The sequence below is a fragment of the Jaculus jaculus genome, chromosome 6 (genome assembly GCF_020740685.1).
Source record: "Jaculus jaculus isolate mJacJac1 chromosome 6, mJacJac1.mat.Y.cur, whole genome shotgun sequence".
Classification (NCBI taxonomy): Eukaryota; Metazoa; Chordata; class Mammalia; order Rodentia; family Dipodidae; genus Jaculus; species Jaculus jaculus.
In genome coordinates, this window is record NC_059107.1 from 29855251 (window position 1) to 29879731 (window position 24481).

The 24481-nt window shown below is 39.4% G+C and overlaps 1 protein-coding gene across 3 annotated transcripts in view; it reads right to left on the bottom strand.

Annotated features, from left to right (window-relative positions):
• Positions 1 to 5578: 5578 nt before the first annotated feature.
• Positions 5579 to 24481, bottom strand: part of Crebrf (CREB3 regulatory factor) — a 72582-nt gene continuing 53679 nt past the window's right edge. For all 3 annotated transcript variants that reach the window (XM_045152678.1, XM_004665017.2, XM_045152677.1), the window contains one exon: positions 5579 to 10998. In XM_045152678.1, coding sequence (XP_045008613.1) covers positions 10883 to 10998 — 116 coding nt within the window. In that variant the 3' untranslated portion in view covers positions 5579 to 10882. The remainder of the gene's footprint in view (positions 10999 to 24481) is intronic.

A 24481-nucleotide genomic window follows, 5' to 3' on the forward strand; every position in this document is an offset into this window, starting at 1 on the left:
CTGTTGGGTGTTACCATTCATCTTTTAACGTTTCTTTAAACATTTTTTTGTATCGTTCATATTTTCTACAATGAATATGAATTATGGAGTAAGAAGGAAAATAATTAAAAATATTTTTGTGATTTCATGCCTGGGGTAACTTAAAAATTTTTTTTTTTTTTTATTTGAGCGCTACAGACACTTTTTATTGGTTGTCACACATACCCACTTGCACCTAACTGGATACTGGCCGTTTTTGTATTTCTAGAATTACTGCTGACATTTACTATGTTGCACTCTAGTTACCTCGAGAAAATATTTTTTTAGGGTAGGGAGATGGCTTAGTTTAGCAGTGAGAGGCACTTGCTTGCAAAACCTGGTGGCTCTGGTTCAATTCCCCAATACATATATAAAGCCAGCCGCCCAAAGTGGCCTATGCGTCAGGAGTTTGCAGCAGAAAGAGGCCGTGGTGTGCCCATTCTTTCTTTCTTTCTCTCAAACAGCGAGTTCTAGGTCAGCCTGGGCTAGAGAGAAAGAGAAAATACTTATTAAAACACATAAAATTCATAGCAAATCACTAGAGCACCTCTATCAGTCCAACACATGAAGGATCTTCCCAAAACAGAATAGGTTAAGTTACCTTCCTGTTCGTAACCCTTCTATGGTTTAAGCAGCTCCCTTTGTGTAAAATGTGTAAAACTAATTTACAAGATCCATCTCCCTCGAGTGGTTTTGATCATTTCAATGTAGTGGTGATAGAAACTATGTCAGTGTAAACCTCCAGCAAAGGATGGCTTCTTTTCTTTCTTTTTTCTTTTTTTAAATTATTTATGTGCAAGCAAAGAAAGAGAGATAGAATGAGAATGAATGAGTGACCCAGGACTTCTTGCCACTGTAAATGAACCCCAGATGCATGCACCACTTTGTACATCTGGCTTTACATGGATGCTGGGGAGCCAAACCCAGGCTATAAGGTTTTGCAAGCAACTGCCTTTAACCTCTAAGCCGTTTCCCTAGCCCAAGGATGGCTTTTTCATGTCATCATTAAATAGTGCAAGTTTCTTAGCAGGTCAAAGCCATCGTCAACACTTTTCTCACATCTCTCTTCGGTCCTCCAGGCTCTTTTTGATTCTGCAGCCTTGGAATGTGCTGTACCCTTTTTCTAGAATGTTTTTCCCCACCGACCCTTAGCTTTATCCACAGCAACACCAAAAAAAAAAAAAAAAAAAAAAAACCATGGACACACACTCACACACAGCCTCTTGAGTAGTGTGGTACAAGCCTGATTGTGGACTTGATGATCTCGGTGCCCACAGCATTATGCCCACCCTCCACATCAGGTAGTCATCACCATACTGCAACAAATAGAGAAACCCTGTATTGTAGTTTTGAACATCTGTGCAGTTTCCTCACAGGCTAAGTGGTGATAATCAATGGTATTGGATAGGTGGCAAATACTAGTGTTGGAGGTTACTGAAGGACAGATCAAACCTTTTGTCTCCCTGGTAACATTAGACAGGGGAACATCACAGTTGTTCCTCCACAGGATTTAAAATACCATATAAAAAGAAGTATGAGGGCTGGAAAGATGGCTTAGCGGTTAAGGTGCTTGTCTGTGAAGCCTAAGAACCCAGGTCCGATTCCACTACCCATGTAAACCAGATGCACAAGGTAGAATGCACATGTATCTGGAGTTCATTTACAGTGGCTGGAGGTCCTGGCGCACTTATTCTCATCTCCCCCCATCCCGCCTCTTTCTCTCATAAATAAATGATATTTTAAAAAAATAGTCAAAGCTATGCAGTTAAAAAAAAAAAAAAGAAGTATGAAAGTTATCAGGGCTTTTGTTGAGGGAAAGTTAATTTGAGTTAACCTCTGGTCCTGGTGTGGACATGACATTCCAAGTGACCAAAAGTATGGTCCCTTCCCTTGAGTTAATCTAAATGTCCCATCAGATGGTCGAGAGACCACCTCTCACCTATGGACATGCTAAGGAGAGGGGAGGGTACTTACCCCTTAATGAGATAGAGCACTTCCACCTGCAGAAGCCCCACCCCCAAGGCAGTTGTTCACAGACTCACTGCTGAGTCTGCCTGCTTTTCTGAGTTCTACTTCAAAATGCGTAACTTTTCCTCTCCCAGCCCCTCGTTTTTTGGATGGCGACTGAAGTCCTAAGCACGCTGGCCCTGACACTTTGGGGCTTTTCCATCTTTTTCTCAGTAAATCTCCTTTGTCTTACTTACATGACCCCTCGTTGTCGGCATTATGCCCACCCTCCACATCAGGTAGTCATCACCATACTGTAACAAATAGAGAAGGGTGGTCTCAGGGTGGCCTTGAACTCATGGCAATCCTCCTACCTCTGCCTCCCGAGTGCTGGGATTAAAGGTGTGCACCACCATGCCTGGCAATAACATGTTAAGGTTTTATCTAAACTTTGTCCATTTTCTGTTGTTCATTATCATATATATATATAATATATATATGTATGTATGTATGTGTGTATATATATATAATATATGTATGTATGTGTATGTGTGTGTGTATATATATATATAGATAGATAGATATACATATGCATATACATTATATATATATATATATATATATATATATATATATATATATATATATATATATATATATATATAAAAATTTGGTTTTTCAAAGTAGGGTCTTGCTATAGCCCAGGCTGACCTGGGACTCACGATGTAGTCTCAGGGTAGCCTCAAATTTATGGAGACCCTCCTACCTCTGCCTCCAGAATGCTGGGATTAAAGACGTGTGCCACCACACCTGGCTCAGCAATATTTTAAGATTAAAAACTCAAAAATTTAAAATTTTTTTAAATTTTTTACTTATTTATTTGAGAGTGACAGACACAGAGAGAAAGACAGATAGAGGGAGAGAGAGAGAATGGGCGCGCCAGGGCTTCCAGCCTCTGCAAACGAACTCCAGACGCGTGTGCCCCCTTGTGCATCTGGCTAACGTGGGTCCTGGGGATTCGCTCCTCGAACCGGGGTCCTTAGGCTTCACAGGCAAGTGCTTAACTGCTAAGCCATCTCTCCAGCCCAAGATTAAAAACTTTTAAAGAAGTAAGTTGACATGGAAGTTACTCAAATGTTTTGGATCCTTGGACATTGGAGAAGTCCCAAAGCCAACAGTGAACAGATGTACCACTGCCTTTGGTCCTTTCTCATCATGCTCCTTGCTGGAAATTCCTATGCCATGGGCCATCTCCCGCAGCTAAAGAAGTCATCTCCCTTTCTACTAACACACTCTTTTCCAACAGGGAGACCCAATCTTGCATCCTTAAGCTAGAAGCTTTAAGGGGTAGGACTCAAAAGTGGAGACCCACACATTCAGTCACTACTTCCTCCCACCTAACACCATCTTGCTTTCCTGTTTGTGCTCATTTCATCAGATATTTGTTTCTTCAGATTATTGTCTTGGGTTCTTACATCTACTAGGTTTGGGCTTCAGTTCACTTTCAGAGTCTAAGCCCATGATTTCCCTGTGGCAGTGATACGCTTCCAAATTCTACCCATGACTTGGCCTGGTCCTCCAAGAAGAGCGTGTACTGGGGAAAGCAACAAGCAGGCCACCATGCGAACTGAGCTCCTGTGTCATATTACCTGGGTCTGGGACTAGTTCCTTCTGTAAAAGAGCCAAATCCATCTGCCTCGCTAGGCCCATGAGAGTTAGTAGCCGCGAGGTATCTAATGGGAAAACAGCTAGCAAGGGGTTAAGGAGTGCCAACCCCATGCCTTAGGACATTTAATGCCTTCATATGAAAGCACTTTCTAAGTGATGTTTTCCTTTTAGATTCTTCACTGTACTGAAGCTGAAGTATTCATCTGAGTCCAGAATCAATGTGAGTGTGGAGGGATGAGAGAATGACTCATCTAGTTAGATGCCACCCATGGACAATTCAATTTTGTACTGACCTGGCTCACCTGACTCCGTAAAGCTTCTGGGACCATGAGAAGGGTTCCTGTAAATGGTGGTCCTGAGGATTAAGTCCTAAACCAGAATCAGCCCACAGGAGGCTGTCTGCATTGCTTCTAGGCAGCCCCAAAGACACTCAGGTGGAGCAAAAGGGATTGAGGTTGTCAGTAACACAAATCTGCTGGACGGGGCAGTGCCAGCTTTACTCATGGAATTTGGTACAAGGATTGCTGTTCAACACCATCCTGGAGTAACAGACTGAGTTCTAGGTCAGCCTGGGCTAGAGACCCTACCTTGACAAAAGATCAACTCCTCCTCAAAGGAAAAAACAAAACAAAACGAAAAAACAAAAAACACCACAGGTCTGTCAAATCTTCCTTTACATGCCCCCTGGATGTTAGACCTTGAGCATTTCAAAATATGTATTTATTTGCATGTATATGGAGGTGAAAGGTGTGCCAGGGTCTCTTGAATGTGCCACTTTTGGTTTCCAGTTGTATTGCTAGAAATACTTGGTTGCTGCGGAACTGAACCCTGGTCACAGTCTTTGCAAGCAAGTGCCTTTAATGGCTGAGCCGTCTCCCCAGTCCTACTTTCCTGACCCTTGTGTTGTCTTGCAGCCCTGCCCATTTGCCACTCTCCTTGGCTGAGTTTGTGGACATCTCTTCACTCCCTCTGTAGGTAAGTACCTACCACAAATCCTGGCAGACAAGTGCTCAAGAAAGCCTTCTAGCTGAAGAAAACCAACTCCTAACCTACCTTCACTCACTTGCTTGTGGCTTAGGCCTGTATGTACACAGCTCATCTAGCTTTGAGGACTTTTTTTTCAAGGTAGGGTCTCACTCTAGCCCAGGCCGACCTGGAATTCACTATGTAGTCTCAGGCTGGATTCAAACTCATGATGATTCTCCTACTTCTGCCTCCTGAGTGTTGGGATTAAAGGCACACACCATCACAATTAGCTTTTCTTTCTTTTTAAAAAGGCAGGTTCGCTGGGTGTAGTGGTGCACACCTTTAATCCCAGCACTAAGGAGGCAGAGGTAGGAGGATCACCGTGAGTTCGAGGCCACCCTGAGACTACATAATGAATTCCAGGTTGGCCTGGGCTAGAGTGAGACCCTATCTTGGAAAAAAAACAAAAACAAAAAAAAAACAGGCAGGCTCTTATATAGTACAGGCTGGTACTGAACTCCTGATACTCCTGCCTCCACCTCCCAAGTGCTGGGATTACGGCATGCACCACCACATTTGGCTCTGAAGACCTAATTAAGAGCGTTGAACACACAAATGCATACGGATGCTAAAATCAAGAGACCCCCCCCACAAAAAAAAACCGCACATTTTTTCTTAATGAAATCCTTGTCCAAAGAGCCAAAGAGAACAAATAAGCACAAGCTACTCTCTAGGAAGCAGCCCATTTCTTCCCAGTAGTAATTCTAGTGCGGCTTAACCAGCCCCATCAGCCGTCTGTCCAGAGGTGGCACAGCCAGCCCCTTACTGCTCCCCAGCTGGGGTTTCTCTGGAAGACGTGGTCTTAACTGGATGGCTGCTGCATGGCAAACCACAGAAAAGAGAGAAAGGAAGGGCAAAACAGAAGACCAACAATTCAAAACCTTTTCATCTTTTTTTTATTTTAAATTACAAAGGATATTGCATACACTGATGATTCTGTATCTGACTAGAAGTGCTGAGAGGTTAGAAGGTGACAGAAAACAAAGGCATTGCCTTTTTTTCTTCTGAAATGAAAGACTGCACAACTGTTAACCAACATTGAATAAGTTTTTGAACAGCTCATGCGTGAACAATAGACAAGACTGATTCCAATAAAAAGTGTCTTGGCTCCAGCCGGAGGGAGGGTAAACAAAACTACAGAATCTTCATGGTAGCATCACAAGCAGGATCGGAGCAACTATGCAAAAGAGGTTGCCACACTGCAGAAGCAAATGCTTTGTATTCTTGCCCTTCTGTTCCTCTCGTGTGACTTCGGTGTTGGCAGCCCTAGAGTGACTGTCAACCACAAAGGCTACATACAGTACAGGACAAATCCTAGGGAAAGGAGGTGAAAAAGCAGGCAGTGGATACACAGTGTCATTTAAAAAAAATGTGGTGGAAAAGGCAGATACAGTACACATACACATCTGTTATTTGGTTCTGAAAAAAATAAAGGGCAAAGGACAAGACAGAAGAAGTCTTGCTCCCATGCCCCTAGAATCAGTCAGCTACACCACTGTGTTTACACTGTTACGAAAGAGGCAAACCTGGTTCACCCGAACTTGGCACACCGAAATACTCGACCTTGATGGTGCCTCACCAGTCACCAAGGTTCTTGTTAGCGCAGTACCATCCCCAAACCTCTCTCTTCTAAGTAAATGGCAATTTGGCATAGTGCAGCTCCTAGGTGTAATTCTACAATTTCAGTCTGTTTATAAGTGTGAGGACCATGCTTCAACGCATAGTCCCACTTGCCTGTGGAAGTGCAGAACTTTCAGTAGTACATTTTCATCGTCTCCCTTCAACATGCTCATTCCTTAAAACGAAACCACCATTCCTACAGCTGACATCCATTTTACATCCCAATGTGTTTGAAGTATTAAAAAAAAAAAACATGGAGTCATCTTCTACTAATGCCCTTATTAAGATTACAAAGATTACAAAAGAATCCACAAGTATTACGGCACTGTGTGAGACTTATTTGTCATGATCCAAGGGAAGAACAAGACTGCAGTTCTGTGCAAAGTTGTGGAAATGGCCTCAGTTCCATGGGAAATGGTATTCCACAATAGACTTCACTAGAAGGATAGTTGAAACCTTTTACTTTAACACTGAAATTCAATGCATTCTCAAAATTCAAGTTTCAAGATTCGAAAGATGCTAGCATTCTGTTACAAAATTAACTAGAAAATATCTGAACAGAATTTCAGGAAGACTATATAAAGAAAGGGAACATAAGTTTTTGTTAATTTCTGCTGAAGGCAACTTGAATTCATTTCTTAGGAAGTTAACTAAATCTTAGCAGCTAAAATATTTTTAAATGTATAGAATAAAGAAAAGCACATCCATTCTTGACATTTTGGTGAATAAACTAACAGCTTTATTAATGAAGGCAAACATCAGATAACTGTATGAATATTAATATAAAAAAGAAATCCATACTAACAGCATTGTATTTCAAAAGTACTGTACTTCTTTTTCTTTTAAAGAGACTTGTCATCTGTTGTTAAAAACAACAACAACAACAAAAAATGGGTACTCCTAAAAAGTTCTGGAAAACGAAATAGTTTCAAGCAGATGAACTGAACACGCCTCTCTCTAGCTGCAGACTATTGCTGAAAAGCATATAAAGTCAAGCATCAGGAAGAAGACGTATGACAAGTTCAGGAACACCAAAGAAAAGCGATGTAGTGAAATTACTGTTGCTCCTCCCCTCTCATATATATGCAAAGACCATCCAAAATTGGTCTTTCTTACAAGTATAAAATAACTACAAAGAGAGGGAACTAGGAAACCATTCCCATCTGAAAACCTTTGTGATGCTTTTGAAATACTTCTAATTCTCTTACCAGGAAGGTCAAAAGTAAAGGTTCAGGAAGTGGAAGGGAATGGAGATGTTTCATTTGAAATGTACAAGTAAGGCACAATATAAAGCCACACCATAATCTGTCATAAAGGTTCTAGGAAAGGACAATGATCCATACATGGTACAGTAGAACAAGCAACCAGACTGACTGGAAGAGTGTGGCACCCAATTCAAAACTCAGACAAGATCTTAACAAGAACAACTGCACAGCATGCTTTCATATGGAGACAAACTCTGTAAAGAATCCAGTGTATCTGAAACTAGGAAGGAAAGGTTTCTGTTGTTTTAAGTCATAGTAGTACTAGATTTAGTTTTTCATTGCATTTGGAACAATGGATATTTGAGGTGAGTTCACAATGCCTTCACTAAGGTAAGATTCTGGACTTCATTATGAGTTATATCTGTATACCATGTATGAACATAGAAGACCTTTAGAGAGGTCTTCTCTAATGATCTTCACCCAAAAATACATGCCACAATTTCCAAAAACAGAACATGTACAATTGTTGGGGTTTTTACATTACCTAGTAAGAACAGTTTGTGTGATATACTACATGAATATTTTAATGACAATAGAGGAAGCAGATTCTTACTGGCATTAAAGTACAACCATTTCTAGACGGTTTTAAATGCCACAGAGTCCCCTGGTTAAAATGTAAAGCTGCACAGCTTGCCTATGCCATCTTTAGGAAGAAGTTACACAGCAAGAGGGTTTAACTTCCACTCTACATTTTACTGCCAGGTTTTTATTTAGATCAAGTATCGCTGCAGCATTCTGACCAGCCCAGGTTTAGCAGCAAATGGCAGGAATCATATAAAATGCAATTTTTTTAACAAAGTGCTTTTCTAAGATATACATACATATATAAATAGGTAAAAAATAAAGTGTCAACATTAAAAAGCTCAACTATTTAAAGGCTTTCAACTATTTAACTTAAGTAGTACATATAAAACACTGAATGCAAGGATATGGAATCTACTAAACAGATTCAAAAGTCTTTATTGAAATGCAAGACCAAAAAATCAAATTCTGGTTTGCAGACAAGGAAAAAGTATAAAAAACCAGAATTCCTATCAGAGCAGCTAGAAAAGGGCAATGTTATAACCTCATCAGCTGAATCTCTATCATGAAGTGATTTTCACCTACAAGACTGCCAAATCTTGTCAGTTTACCAGATACACACTGTTAAAACTTTATATACTACTAGTTGCAAAAACCTATGCTTTTTTTTTCTCCCACCTAAAAAGGAAAAAGTTGAAATAATGAACTTGAATTCTATTAACCATTAGATCTGAGCTTATCACGTTTAGCATGAACGCACTAGCCAGTACATTTCCACCAAACAATGGAAAATTCTGCACAGCACAGTTCAGCTACCACGTCAAGACAATCCTCGGCTTCCTGTGTTTCAAGATGTCAACAAGCAAGTAAGCCACATTGTTGGGTTGTTACTATGTGTAGAATCGAACCTTCATGTGCTATAGCTTATAAATGGAAAGGGCAGAAAGTAAAAGAAAATATAATATACTGTACAAAGAACATACAATTAAAGAATGAATTCTACCAGTGAGTAGTGGAGAAATAGCAGCTAGGTCTAAAATTCTGGGTTTTTCTCCCCTAGGCATGTTTGATGTTTTTTTAAGGATAGTTTCTAAGTCACCAATTTTCATAGTTCCAAACACAAGATATGAGATAAAACAGTGAAAAGAGACAGGACGGAAGGTCTGGGGAGGGTTGTAATGCTGTCTTGACAGAAAGCTCTCTCACGAGCTCAGCCTGAACACAGTTACGCGCGCAGTAAGGCAGCTGTTCAATGTGAGCAAAGACAACACCTATGCTAAACGCACTCGTGTTTCCCAGTTCTAGAAACTACACAAGAGTAGGTCACATGTCAGTTTGAAGAAGCTAGTTTGAAAATACCTGTACAAAAATATAAAAATTTATAAATTTTTTTGTTTTAAGCTTGTGTTGATCTTTGAAAATATTACATGCACAATAATACATCAATTGGAAAAGTGGCAACTAAATTAGTATTAGATATTTTAGCTTTTTCTTTACATTTATATATACATAATATAATAAAAATAATCTATATTTTGGTTGTTTGGTGGAAGTATACTACAATAAGCTAAATAAACTTTTTAATTTTCAAAGTCAAAAACTATTTTATCAATAGCTTACTAAAATGAAATATATTAAATTTTCCTACAGTTAAGTGCAGAAATAAAAGACTTACAGACACCTAAATGGCCACCAACTTATCTACTATGGAAGCAAACTAGAGGAACAGCAAAATAATATTTTTATGTATGGATGCTCCTTCTGTAGATAATTGGACCCAAACAGAAATAAAATTCACAGTTCAGTAAGATCCCTAACCCTGACCTTTTAATTTTTTTCATTTTTTTCTCTTTTTTTTCATACATTCATACAGCTGTGCAAAACTTTACTTAGACTGGCAGTTTGCCATATCAGTTGCATTTGTCTTTGGTACAAAAAATAAAACAATCGCAATAATGTGCAAGTATTTGTCTTCTTCCGGTCAAGTACCGAAATAGAGTTTTCTAGAGCCATCTTTTTTTTTGTTGTTTGTTTTTTTGTTTTTTTGTTTTTTTTTATACAATACACAGACTCTGTGGCATATATCTACATTTCAACATAGTCCTATATACATTCAAAAATTTTGAAAAAGAGTTGGAACACAAAAACATTTAAACCCCATAATTTTCTCATCTATATATCTTGTTTTTCCTCATTAGGGTTTTCAGCATACAAAATATTACCAGTTTTATAGTTTCCTCAAAATACAAGGCACAAAGAATATGCTTTTTTCTTACTTGCACAGACATTTATGTATATATATATATATTTATATATATTATACTGAGATCTGAAAATGAACATCTACCATGGCACACAGCCTTTAGTGCTAGGTGTGCCATGTACAGGTGACATTAATGGTTGTGAAAAAAATTAGAATAAAAACAAATCTAAACAGATTTTGAAAAAAATGCTTCCTCAATATTTTTTTGTGGTTCAGAGCATAAACCTGCCATAATAGTTGGCATACTACTACGTATTCATTCCTTCAAAATGATTTGCTTTAACAGATGTTTGCGATCTGTACCTAAGCATTTACTTAACGTGTGAATTTCAATTCTAATGCCAGTAGCAGACTTAACCTGGTTTTTGCTCTGAAAATGCAATAATCAAGTATTTGGATCATGCTTCACTTATGCTACAAGTTCTTAAACCAATGTAACCTAATTATAAATGTTTACATAATGCTAATTGACATGCAAAACAGAATGAAAATTTACAATAGATAACGTGACAACAAAACACACATCTCTTGAGCAGTGGTCCAATGCGGCTGATTACACTTTTGATGTTGGTATCCTTAGTCCCACAAGACCTCCAGTGGGATTGCCTTCTGCAGTCTTGCCTAATACTTGGTTAACAAATTCTGAGGTTTGTCCAGCAACTGGGAGACCTGAGGAAAAACAAAAGGTACACATCAGACACAGAAGTGGGAAGGGTTCAAAAGGAAGGAGAGGACTGAGAAACACAGCTACTGGTCCCAAGTGAGCACTCTGCTACTTTTTACTACAGCCCAGAAAATAATTCCACCTGTTATACTCAAGGCTTCAGTGTTAAGACTAGAAGATTCACCATGAACAGCCACAAGGAATGGATAACCAGCATTTTAGAGAAGTAGGGTGGATGACAAGTAGTAACTTGCCATGCCCTCCCTCACCACGCTCAGAAGTGGATCCATCCACACAAGTGCAACTCTGATTCTCCAGATATGTTTAACATGACTTAAGAACTACACAAAATTGAGCCGGACATGGTTGTGCATGCCTTTAATCCCAGCACTTGGGAGGCAGAGGTAGGAGTATCACCATGAGTTCGAGGCCACCCTGAGACTACATAGTGAATTCCAGGTCAGCCTGGACTACAGTGAAACCCTACTTCGAAAAAAAAAACAAAAAAAACATTAAAATTGGGCTGGAGAGATGGCTTAGTGGTTAAGACGCTTGCCTGATAAGCCTAAGGACCCATTTTTGATCTTTCTCAAGATCCCATGTTAGCCAGATGCACAAAGATGAGGCAAGCACAAGATTGCACATGCCCACTAGGTGGCACAAGCATCTGGAGTTCGATTGCAATGGCTGAGGACCTGCTGCACCAATTCTCTCTCTCTCTCTCTCTCTAAAAATAAAATAAAATAAATTTAAAAGTTACATAAAACCTAAGTTGTTTTTCTTCATTTTACATAAAAGAAAGAAAAGGTGGAAGAGGGAGAAACATCAGGAGCAGCATCAGTAAACTGATTTCCTCACCCTCATCTTGTACACCAAGGTAAACATACTCAGCATCAATAAATTAAATAACAAAAGTATAAGTACAGTTTTGAAAGTGCTAAGTAAAATAAAGCCAGGAGTGGAGACACATGCTCATAATCCCAGCACTCAGGTGGTTAAAAGCAGAAGTATAATGAGTTTGAGGAAAGTCTTGGATTCAGGTAATAGACCCTGTTATGAAAAAAGAGAAGGTTTGGGGAGATGTAAATTTAAAGCATACATTTTATCTTACATTTAAAATGCAACCCACAATACACATAGTTTGGTCATTATCAGAGGACATACAATAAATTATGACTACAATAATTAACTAGATAGTTAACAACTTAAAAGGCAAAAAGGGGGTGGGGGAATGGCTTAGCGGTTAAAGTATTTGCCTGCAAAGCCAAAGGACATTGGTTCGATTCCCCAAAACCCATGTAAGCCAGATGCACAAGGGGGCATATGCAACTGGAGTTCATGTGCAGTGGCTGGAGGTCCTGGTGTACCCATTCTTTCTCTCTCTCTCTGCCTCTCTCTCATAAATAAATAAAAACTAAAATATTTTTAAAAAGCAAAAGGGTCATACTCAAATCCTAATATCTTTTGGTGACACAAGTAAAACTAAACAAATACCATGCCAGTAAATTAAAATGACCTTAAAAAAAGAGGGGAAAATGAAGCACACCTCATGATGATGATTATAATCCACAATGAAGACTTAGTAGTAATAAATCCAATTCAAACAGTGGCCTGGTAGCCGTGGCAACTAATTGAGCAGAACAAAACACTGATAACTATTCTATGGTCATAGTCATGAAGCTGTTAACACAAGTCCCTTACCTGGGATTCCAGCCAATAACCCCTCCCGTGTCCCTACCCTCAGCTCCAAGTAATCTTAGCAGATGCTAGAGTAGCTAGACTGAAAGGTTAACTGAATGTGACTCTGTGACCCAGCACCCATGGGTCATCATCCACGATGGGGTGGTACTTAGTGATGGCACTAAGGGCCACTCTTGCTCCTACCCTCACCCATACTCTATAAATAAGCCAGATAAGCTTACTGCTTTACCAGGCTGGACTCAGCATAATCACTACTTGGATCTCTTCCTGGTGCTCTATCTGAGTAAACACATTCGTTCACACCCCCGGAAAAGCCAGTGCAGCCCAATACACCCACACAAAGAAATGAAAGTGGAGCGCCAACTAGGAACATAGAGGAAGACAAAACAGGGGAGGTTTTGTTCGGTATTAATTTAATAAATTTAAGGTCCTGGAGTGTGGTAGTTTACGTGATTGCCAACTTTACAGGACCTAGAATTGCTTGTGAGGGATTCTGAACATCAGATTAGCCTCTGTGCAGGATGATCTTGATTAGGTTACTTAACAATGACCCACCATAACTGTAGGTGGCACCATTCCATGGGCTGGGGTTCTGGACTGTATAAAAGAGGGAAGCTGGCTGATGGCTCAGCTTTGCTTCCTCAGTGTGGAATAAATGTGACCAGCTCCTATAGCCGTGACTCCCTCACAAGAGACTTATAATCTGGAATTGTCAGCTGAAATAAACTTCCTCCCTAAAACCTTTTTTTCGGGGGGGGGGGGTCAAGTATTCTGTCTCAGGAACAGAAAATTGACTAACACATGGAGGAAGTGGAAAATTTTCTAAGAATATATAAATTACCAAAACTGATTTTAGACAAGGTTACAATGTGATAACTCTCATATCATGAAAGAAAGAAAGGTACAATTTTTTGTTTGTTTTTCGAGGTAGGGTCTCACTCAAGCCCAGGCTGACCTGGAATTCACTATGTAGTCTCAGGGTGGCCTCGAACTCAGGGTGATCCTCCAGCCTCTGCCTCCGGAGTGCTGGGAGTAAAGGTGTGTGCCACCACGCCCAGCTAGAAAGGTACAATTTTGCAAAGAGGTAATCATAAATATATATATATATATATATATGGATGATCGGGCAAGGCGTGGTAGCACATGCCCTTCATCTGAGCACTTAGAAAGCCAGAAAGGCCTGGAATGGAACACTTCAAAGTCTAAAAAACTATGGCTTCTAACCCAAGCTACTGCACCCAGAGAATGTATCCTTCATAATAGATGGTGAAAGGCAAACTTTACATGAAAAAAGTCAACTCTATGATTATATGAACACAAAGCCAAAACAACAGAGAATATTTCAGGGAATACTCTACACTGAAGAGTCAAACAACCAATCTCAAAAGCTTACAAGAACAAGATCATAATAACCAAAACTAGAACAGACTCAAAAAATACAAAGTCCAAGAAAGCACCCATCATGGCTGGGATTAAATTGAACCCCACAGTTATAACCTTAAATATTAATGGTCTTAACTCACCCATCAAAAGATACAAGTTAACAGGGTGGATTAGAAAAATGGACGCTTCTATATGCTGTCTCCAGCCCACCTTGGGGCTGGAGAGATGGCTTAGCAGTTAAGGCGCTGACCTACAAAGCCAAAGGACCTCAGTTCGATTCCCCAGGACCCACATAATCCAGATACACTAGGGGGTGTACACATCTGGAGTTTGTTTGCAGTGGCTGGAGGCTCTGGCACACCCATTCATTCTCTCTCTCTGCCTGTTTCTCTCTCAAGTAAGTAAATAAATAAAAATAAAGTTTGTTTTTTTTTTTTTCAAAAAAAGAAAAGAAACCTACCTCACCAATAAAGACAGATACCTCCTCAGGGTGAAAGGATGGTAAATAGTATTTCACCCAAATGGAAATAGAAAAAAAAAACAAACAAACAAGCAGCTGTTGCTATATACTTGATAAAATAGACTTCAAAAAGGACAAAGAGGGTTGGAGAGATGGCTTAGCAGTTAAGTGCTTGCCTGTGAAGCCTAAGAACCCCGGTTCCAGGCTCGATTCCCCAGGACCCACATAACCAGATGTACAAGGGAGCGCATACATCATCTAGAGTTCATTTGCAGTGGCTGGAGGCCCTGGCACGCCCATTCTCTCTCTCTCTCTCTGCTCTTTCTTTCTCTGTCACTCTCAAATAAATAAAAAAAAAATAAACAAAAAACTTTTCTTTAAAAAAAAGGACAAAGAATGCCACTTTTTATTCATCAAGGTAACGATACAACATGAGTACATCACAATCATAAATCTATATGTACCTAACACAAGCACACCACAGTTTATAAAACAAAACCTACTTAACAACAAAACAGAAATAAATACCAACACCATCATAGTTGGGGACTTCAATACTCACTATCATCAATACACAGAGCACCCAAGCAGAAAATAAACAGGTAAATAATAAAGCTCAATGCCACCATAGATCAACTAGACCTAATGGACATCTACAGAACCTTCCACCCAAATTCAACAGAATATACATTCTTCTCAGCAGCCCACAGAACCTTCTCCAAAATAGACAATATATTAGGCCATAGAGAATGCCTCCATAAATTCAGGAAAATTAAAATAATTTCCTGTATCTTATCAGATCACAATGCTTTAAATCTAGAAATCAACAAGAGACACATGAGGAACTCCACCAGCTACCAGAGACTGAACAATACACTTTTAAACAATGAATGGGTTATGGACGAAATAAAAAAAAATTGTAAATTTAGGGCTGGAGAAATGGTCTAGTGGTTAAGGCACTTGCCTATGAAGCTTAAGAATCCAGGTTCAATTCCCTAGTACTCACATAAGCCAGATGCACTAGGTGGCACATGCACTTGGAGTTCGTCTGCAACAGCTACAGGCCCTGGCATGCCCAATCTCTCTCCGCCTCTTTCTCCACTTGCTCTCAAATAAATAAATACAATACTTAAAAAAAAAAAAAAAAAAAGAAATTGTAAAATTCCTAGAACTGAATGATAATGAAAACAAAACTTACCAAAACTTATGGAATACAATGAAAGCAGTCCTAAGGGGAAAATTTACAGCACTCAATGCCTTTATAACAGACAGAGAAATCCCAAATTAAAAACTTAACTGTGCACCTAAAAGCACTGGAAAAAACAAGAAGAATCCAACCCTAAGAGCTCCAGATGGAAAGAAATATTCAAGATCAAAGCAGAAATTAATGAACTGGACACTAAGAAACTATTAAGAAAATCAATGAAACAAAGAGCTGGTTCTTTGAAAAAATAAGCAAGACTGATAAACCCCTGGCCAATTTGATCAAGCAGGGAGGAAGGAGAAGTCTTAAATTAACAAAAGACATCAATGAAATTGGAAGAGTCATCAGGGCATAATTCCATAACCTCTACTCCACAAAACTGAATAATCTGGAAAAAATGGATGAATTCCTAGACACATACTTCCTACCACAACTAAACACATCTCCTAAATAAACCTAACATTCATCAAGATTGAAAATGTAATCAAAAACCTGCCCCAAAAGAAAAGTCCAGGACAATTACTGAAAACCTAGTCAAAAACCTGTGGCTGGAGAGGTCACAGTCTCTAGGGGGAGCATACTAGTTGTTTTGTGTTGTTAAACTTCTAAATATTTATGTTGATAAGTTTGGCTTGTTAGTATTTTGGTCCATAAATGATATTAGTTTGTAGTTTTTCTTATGTTGCATTTATCTAGTTTCAGTATGAAGATAATAGTATAAAACCTCATAGAATGAGGTGGGAAGTGTTCCCTCCTTTTACACACTATAGAAGTTGTAAAAAAAATAATGGTAATAATTATGTAGACATTTAAAAATATTTTATTTTTATTTATTTATTTGACAGAGGAAGAGGGAATGAGGGAGAAAGAATGGGTGCACCAGGGCCTCTAGCCACTGCAAACGAACTTCAGATGTGTCTGTCTCTTGTGCATCTGGCTAACGTGGGTCCTGGGGAATTGAACCTGGGTCCTTTGGCTTTGTAGGCAAATGCCTTAACCACTAAGCCATCCTTCCAGCCCATGTAAACGTTTTTAAAATATGCTGCAGATGTTTAAATGCACCATTGAGTCAATCTGAGCCTGATTTTTTTAAAATTTTTATTAACATTTTCCATGATTATAAAATACATCCCATGGTAATTCCCTCCCTCCCCACCCCCACACTTTCCCATTTGAAATTCCATTCTCCATCATATTACCTCCCCATTACAATCATTGTAATTACATATATACAATATCAACCTATTAAGTATCCTCCTCCCTTCCTTTCTCTACCCTTTATGTCTCCTTTATAACTTACTGGCCTCTGCTACTAAGTATTTATATTCTCACGCAGAAGCCCAGTCATCTGTAGCTAGAATCCACATATGAGAGAGAACATGTGGCGCTTGGCTTTCTGGGCCTGGGTTACCTCACTTAGTATAATACTTTCCAGGTCCATCCATTTTTCTGCAAATTTCATAACTTCATTTTTCTTTACCGCTGAGTAGAACTCCATTGTATAAATGTGCCACATCTTCATTATCCACTCATCTGTTGAGGGACATCTAGGCTGGTTCCATTTCCCAGCTATTATAAATTGAGCAGCAATAAACATGGTTGAGCACGTACTTCTAAGGAAATGAGATGAGTCCTTTGGATATATGCCTAGGAGTGCTATAGCTGGGTCATATGGTAGATCAATCTCTAGCTGCTTTAGGAACCTCCACACTGTTTTCCACAATGGCTGGACCAGATTGCATTCCCACCAGCAGTGCAGAAGGGTTCTTTTTTTTCCACATCCCCGCCAACATTTATGATCATTTGTTTTCATGATGGTGGCCAATCTGACAGGAGTGAGATGGAATCTCAATGTAGTTTTAATCTGCATTTCCCTGATGACTAGTGACGTAGAACATTTTTTTAGAAGCTTATATGCCATTCGTATTTCTTCCTTTGAGAACTCTCTATTTAGCTCCATAGCCCATTTTTTGATTGGCTTGTTTGATTCCTTATTATTTAACTTTTTGAGTTCATTGTATATCCTAGATATTAATCCTCTATCAGATATATAGCTGGCGAAGATTTTTTCCATTCTGTAGGTTGCCTCTTTGCTTTTTTCACTGTGTCCTTTGCGGTGCAAAATCTTTGTAATTTGATTAGGTCCCAGTGGTTAATCTGTGGTTTTATTGCCTGAGCAATTGGGGTTGTATTCAGAAAGTCTTTGCCAAGACCAATATGTTGAAGGGTTTCCCCTACTTTTTCCTCTAGCAGTTTCAGAGTTTCCGGTCTGATGTTAAGGTCTTTAATCCATTTGGACTTAATTCTTGTGCATGGCGAGAGAGAAGAATCTATTTTCATCTTTCTGCAGATATATATCCAGTTTTCAAAACACCATTTGCTAAAGAGGCTGTCTCTTCTCCAATGAGTATTTTTGGTATTTTTATCGAATATCAGGTGGCTATAGCTACTTGGGCTTACATCTGGGTCCTCTATTCTGTTCCACTGATCTACATGTCTGTTTCTGTGCCAGTACCATGCTGTTTTTGTTACTATGGCTCTGTAGTATAGGTTAAAATCAGGTATGGTGATACCACCAGCCTCTTTTTTGTTGCTCAGTATTATTTTAGATATTCGAGGTTTTTTGTGATTCCAAATGAATTTTTGGATTGTTTTTTCTATTTCCATGAAGAAAGCCTTTGGAATTTTGATAGGGATTGCATTAAATGTGTAGATTGCTTTAGGTAAGATTGCCATTTTCACAATATTGATTCTTCAAATCCAGGAACAAGGGATGTTTCTCCACTTTCTAGTGTCTTCTGCAATTTCTCGCTTGAGTGTTTTAAAATTCTCATTGTATAGATTCTTTACTTCCTTGGTTAGGTTTTCACGGTAAGTGTTGCACATGAGGGACTGATTTTTTTTTTTGAGGGTGGTTTTGGATTATAAATTCAATAACTTTATTTATAACAGTATTCCTCAGGTTTTTTGTTTCTTCTTGAGTCAACTTTGGTTTTATGTTTTTCTTTCCTAGAACTTTTCTTTTATATTTATGTTATTTAAATTATTGCCATATACTTGCTCGTAAAATCCACTTAAAATTTTATTGGTGTGTGCAGTATGTGTGGTTGTGGTATATGTGTATCATGTATTCACATATGTGTACAGATGCTTGTGCCCGTGTATGTGTGTGCAGAAGGTTGAAGATGGCATTGTGTGGCCTGCACTGCTGGTCTTCTGCCTATATTCTTGAGTCAGAATCTCTCACCAAACATGGAGTTTGCCCCATCTTTCAGTTAGACTGGCTGACCAGTGAGTCCCAGTGATCCTCTCGCTTCTGACCCCCTGTGAGGATTTCTTTTTAGGCATGTGCAGATATGCCTAGCTTTTTATGTGGGGTTGAATTCAGGCAAGTGCTCTTCCCCATGGAGCCAACATCTTCAATGTATAATTTTTGTAAGGTCAGTGATAATGCCCTCTCATTTCTGATCCCTATTTTCTGTTGTTTTATTGTTTCTTGGTTTTGGTTTGATCTTTTCAAAAACTCAGCTTTTAATTTTTTTTTTTTTTTGAGATGTTTCACACTGTAGGCCAGGCTGACCTTGAATTTACAATAATCTCCCTTCACTGCCTTCCAAGTGCAAGGGTTATAGGTGAAATTCACCACACCTTGTTCCAATTATTCTTTTAACTTATGCTCTACTGAAAACCTCCTCCCTGTAGACCAGCCAACTGAAAGTTGGAAAAGAGCTACATGGTATGCAGCACTATAGGAGACAGAAGTCATCAGCAGTGAAAACAGTGGACACTGCAATCCTCAAGTTTGGCCAGACAGGCCAAATGACTGAAGAGGTTCAATAGTGGCCTGTCTGCTCTGGGAGAAACCAAGTGCTTTCTAAACTGTACTGAAGACCTAGTATATGGGAGGGAACACATCCCTGATACTGAGAACCTAATCAAAAGCCTATGGCAAGGGAGGTCATGAGCCTTAGGGGTATAAAGGCTGCTCTTGTCTGGCTGAATGCATATACTATGCTCACCAAACTGCCCTGTAAGCACTACACTTAATGTTCATATTCATATACTACTCCTCCTTTCACTTTTGGTTAGAGAAGCTTCTCTTTTCAGATGGTAGTGACCAATGGGATGACTCTAAGGCAACACAGTGATGAGAAGTGATGGAGGAGTGTCCAGCACTGAAACATCTCTATCACACCCTCCAAGGTTCAGGGTCTATTATGGAAGAGGTAGCAGAAAGAATGTAAGAGCCAAAGGAAGAGTATGACTCCCTACAATGCAATTGTCCAGACAGAAATTGGCCTCAATATCTATGACCTTGCAGTGCCTAACAACACCTTCATAAGACCCTCATAATAGGAGAAAAAGATGATGAAATAAAAATAGAGACTAAATAGAGAGGGAGGGGACATGATGGAGAGTGAAGTTGTGAAAATGGGGGAGGAGGAAATTATCATGGTTTATTGTCTGTAAATATAGAAGTTGTGAATAAAAAATTATACATAAAAAAGAAAAAAGCCAGGCATGATGGCACACACCTTTAATCCCAGCACTTTGGAGGCAGAGGTAGGAGGATCGCCTTGAGTTTGAGGCCACCCTGAGATACATAAAGAATTCCCTATCAGCCTGAGCTAAAGGGAGACCCTACCACAAAAAACAAAGAAAGAAAGAAAAGTCCAGGACAAGATAGCTTCTCAGCCAAAGTCTATTAAACCTTCATTGATGAGCTGAAACTAATTTTTCTCAAAATGTTTCATATAATCAGAGAGCAGGGAATCCCCCCACAACTCTTTTTATAAAGCTAGCATCGCCCTAATACCAAAACCAAAATAAGAAAACTATAGGTCTATATCCCAGATGCAAAGATCCTGAATAAAATCCATGCAAGCCAAATTAAACAACATATTAAAAGCATTATCCACTTTGATCAACTAGACTTCATCCCAGGGATGCAGAAATGACTCAACATACAGAAACTGGTCAACATAATATACCACATAAATAAACTTAACCATTAAGAACCACATGCTCATCTCAACTGATGCAGAGAAGGCCTCTGACAAAATACAACACCACTTCATGATCAAAATGCTAGAAAGAACAGGCATGGAGGGTTTATATCTCAACACAATTAAGGCTACATATAAAGCACTTAAAGTCCAAACAATACTTAATGGGGAAAGGCTCAAGGAATTCCCATTGAGATCAGGAACAAGACAAGACAAGACAAGCGTGCCCACTCTTACCACTGCTCCTCAACATAGTACTAGAAAGTCTAGCCCAAGCAATAAGATGGGAGAAAGAGATAAAAGGGATACAAACTGGAAAGGAAGAAGTCAAGTTATCCCTATTTGCAGATGGTGTGATCCTATATCTAAGTGACCTGAATGTCTCCATCTTAAAACTTCTCACCGTGATTAATTCCTTCAGTAAAGTGGCAGGATACAAAATCAACACACAAAAATCAGTAGCAATTTTATATGCAAAGCACAAATATACAGAGAAAGAAATCAGTGAGGCTGTCCCATTTTCAATAGCAACAAAAAATTAAATACCTTGGAAAAACACTGACCAATGATGTGAAAGACCTATATAATGAAAATACTCAAGAAAGAAATCAAAGAGGACTTGATGGAAGATATGGAAGATGGAAAGACCTCCCATGCTCCTGGATAGGTAGAATTAATATTGTGAAAATGACAATTCTACCAAAAGCAATATCCAGATTTAATGGAATACTATAAAAATTCCAGCATCATTCTTCACAGAGATAGAAAAAAATGATCTCAAAGTTTATATGGAATGGCAGCAGGCCTTGGATGTCCAAACATCCTGAGCAAAAGGAACACCTGTGGAGGTATCACCATTCCCAATCTAAAGCTTTATTATAAAGCCATAGTGACAAAAACAACATGGTACTGGTATGAAACCAGAAAAAAACATATATCAGAAATATAGACCAATGGAACAAAATTGAAGACCTAGATCCTATGTCAAGTAACTATAGCTACTTTATCTTTGACAGAGGTGTCAATAATGCAGACTGGAGAAAAGACAACTTCAACAAATAATGCTGGACAAACTGGATAACCGCATGTAGAAAAATGAAACTAGACCCACTCATCTCACCATACACAAAAATCAACTCCAAATGGATTAAGTATCTCCATATATGACCTGAAACACTTCTTAGTGGAAGAAACAACAGAGTTGGAGAGATGGCTTAGCAGTTAAAGGTGCTTGCCTGCAAAGCCAAAGGACTTTGGTTCAATTCCCCAGGACCTACATAATCCAGATACACAAAGTGGCACATTCATCTGGAGTTTGTTTGCACAGGCTGGAAGCCCTGGCATGTCCATTCTCGAAAGGAAGAAAGGGAGAAGGGAGGGAGGGAGGAACTCTCCACAATACAGGAGTGGGGAAAGACTTCCGGAACAAAATCCCAGGAGTCCAGGAAATTAAACAATCACTCAACTAATGGGATCTCATGAAGCTAAAAAGCTTTTGCACAGATAAACATACCATAAGCAGAGACAATAGATTACCCACTGAATAGGAGAAAACTTTCACCAGGTATACCGAAAGAAGTCTAATATATAGAATCTACAAAGAGGGCTGGAGAGATGGCTTAGTGGTTAAGCACTTGCCTGTAAAGCCTGAGGACCCTGGTTCGAAGCTTGACTCCCCAGGACCCAGGTTAGCCAGATGCACAAGGGAGCACATGTGTCTGGAGTTCGTTTGCAGTGGCTGGAAGCCCTGGCACACCCATTCTCTCTCTCTATCTGCCTCTCTCTCTGTCACTTTCAAATAAATAAATAAAAATAAAATAATTAAAAAAAAATTAGAATCTACAAAGAACTCAAAAAACTAAACAATAAAAAAATCAACCCACTCCAAAAATGGGGCAGAGAACTAAATAGGGATTTCTTTAACACACACTTAAGAAAATGTTCAATATCCCTAACCATCAGGAAAATGCAAATTAAAACAACCATGAAATTCCACCTTACTCCAGTAAGGATGGCAATCATTGGAAAATTTAACAACAACAAATGTTGGTAAGGATGTGGAGAAAGAGGAACCCTCATCCACTGTTGGTAGGAATGTAAAGTTGCACAAACACTATGGAAATCAAAATGGAGATTGCTGAAAAGGATGAACATGGAGCTAGCAACAGACCCAGTTATTCCCTTACTGGGCACTTATCCTAAGTGCTCCATGCACCACTGCAGAGATATCTGCTCAACCATGTTTATAGCTGCTCAATTTGTAATAGCTAAGAACAAGAATCAACCCAGGTGCCCATCACTGGATAAATGGATAATGAAGTTGTTGTACATTTACACAATAGAATTCTACTCAGCAGTAAGGAAAAACAATACAATGAAATTTGTAGAAAAATGGGCAGGCTTGGAGCAGACCATACTCAGTGAATTCACACAATTATCACAGACAGACAAACACCATATGTTCTCACTCATCTGTGGTTCCTAACCTGGATGAGCTGAATTGCTGACACACCTGATAGGCAACTCAAGGCCCAGACCATAGGGATAGTAGGATTTAGGAGGAGGGGAGGAAAGAGGAAAGCAAACACAAAACTCAATCCAAAATGAAGTGCTACCATAGAAAAATGTATCCTTGGAGATAGACTAATAAGATATAACCTTCAACAGGAGTAGTAAGGAGGGAAGCATCTGAAAAGAAGGACCCTGGAAAGGGTGGTTCAGATGAAGCCCAGCCTTAAATTTTTTTCTTTATTTGTTTCTGGCCTGTAACTTGCAGTACCAGAAATAGGTTGCTACCCACAATGAGCTGTTGATCAGAGACACCTATGAGGTCCCCAAAACAAGACAAGTTTCTGTCAAAGCACTTGATTACCCACCTGAGGCAAAAGGTAAGACCCTATTGCTGAAGACACCACATACTGCTGGTACAGTGCATGGAGAGACCTGGCTGGAATCTGGAAGAGAGCCAGTCCCCAGAAAGTTAGCCCTTCGAGTGCTAGAAAGCACTACATGAGCTACTGGGGGAAAGTGGCCAACAATGGTCTGATCAACCAGAGGACTAAGGTACCCTGACAGGATGTACATGCCAGTGCAATAATGACACATAGCCTTGGTGGGTTACCCATAGGTTTTCTGATTGGCTAAGAAATCCGTTCAATGTAAAGGAATCCATATCTGGAATTGGGAACCAGATCAGAATCCTATGGAGACAAAGATTATGCTCTCCAGTGTCAAACTCTCACTAGTCTTTGGCTAAAAGAGGTGTTACATAAATCAACTTCTCCCTAAATTAGTAATGCTTATCCCATTTAAGCTACGCTGACTTCACTCTATACTGGAGAATCTATTTTTCTTTTTCAGTAGGTAGTAAGACCTGAGGAGATAAAAACTGCCCTTCACACTTCAGCCAAGCCACAGCTGAATCCACAGAGGAACTGGGGAAATAAGCAAGAGTACTGCTTCCATGGTGAACCTGACACTCACCAACAGTGTGAAGGAGACAGACTCTGGATTCTCAACACTTACCAAAACAAAGATCCAGAGGCTCCTAAGAGCTCATTACTGAAGTAGACTTAAAACTCACCCACCATGGCTCAGGGAATTTCACAGAAGAGGGGGCGGGAAGAGCCACAGATTGAGACATGCCCAGAGACATCCCCCCCACACACACAAAAAAAAACCTGACAGCTGCTCCCACAATGCACAACACACAACCACAAACCCATGGCAAATAC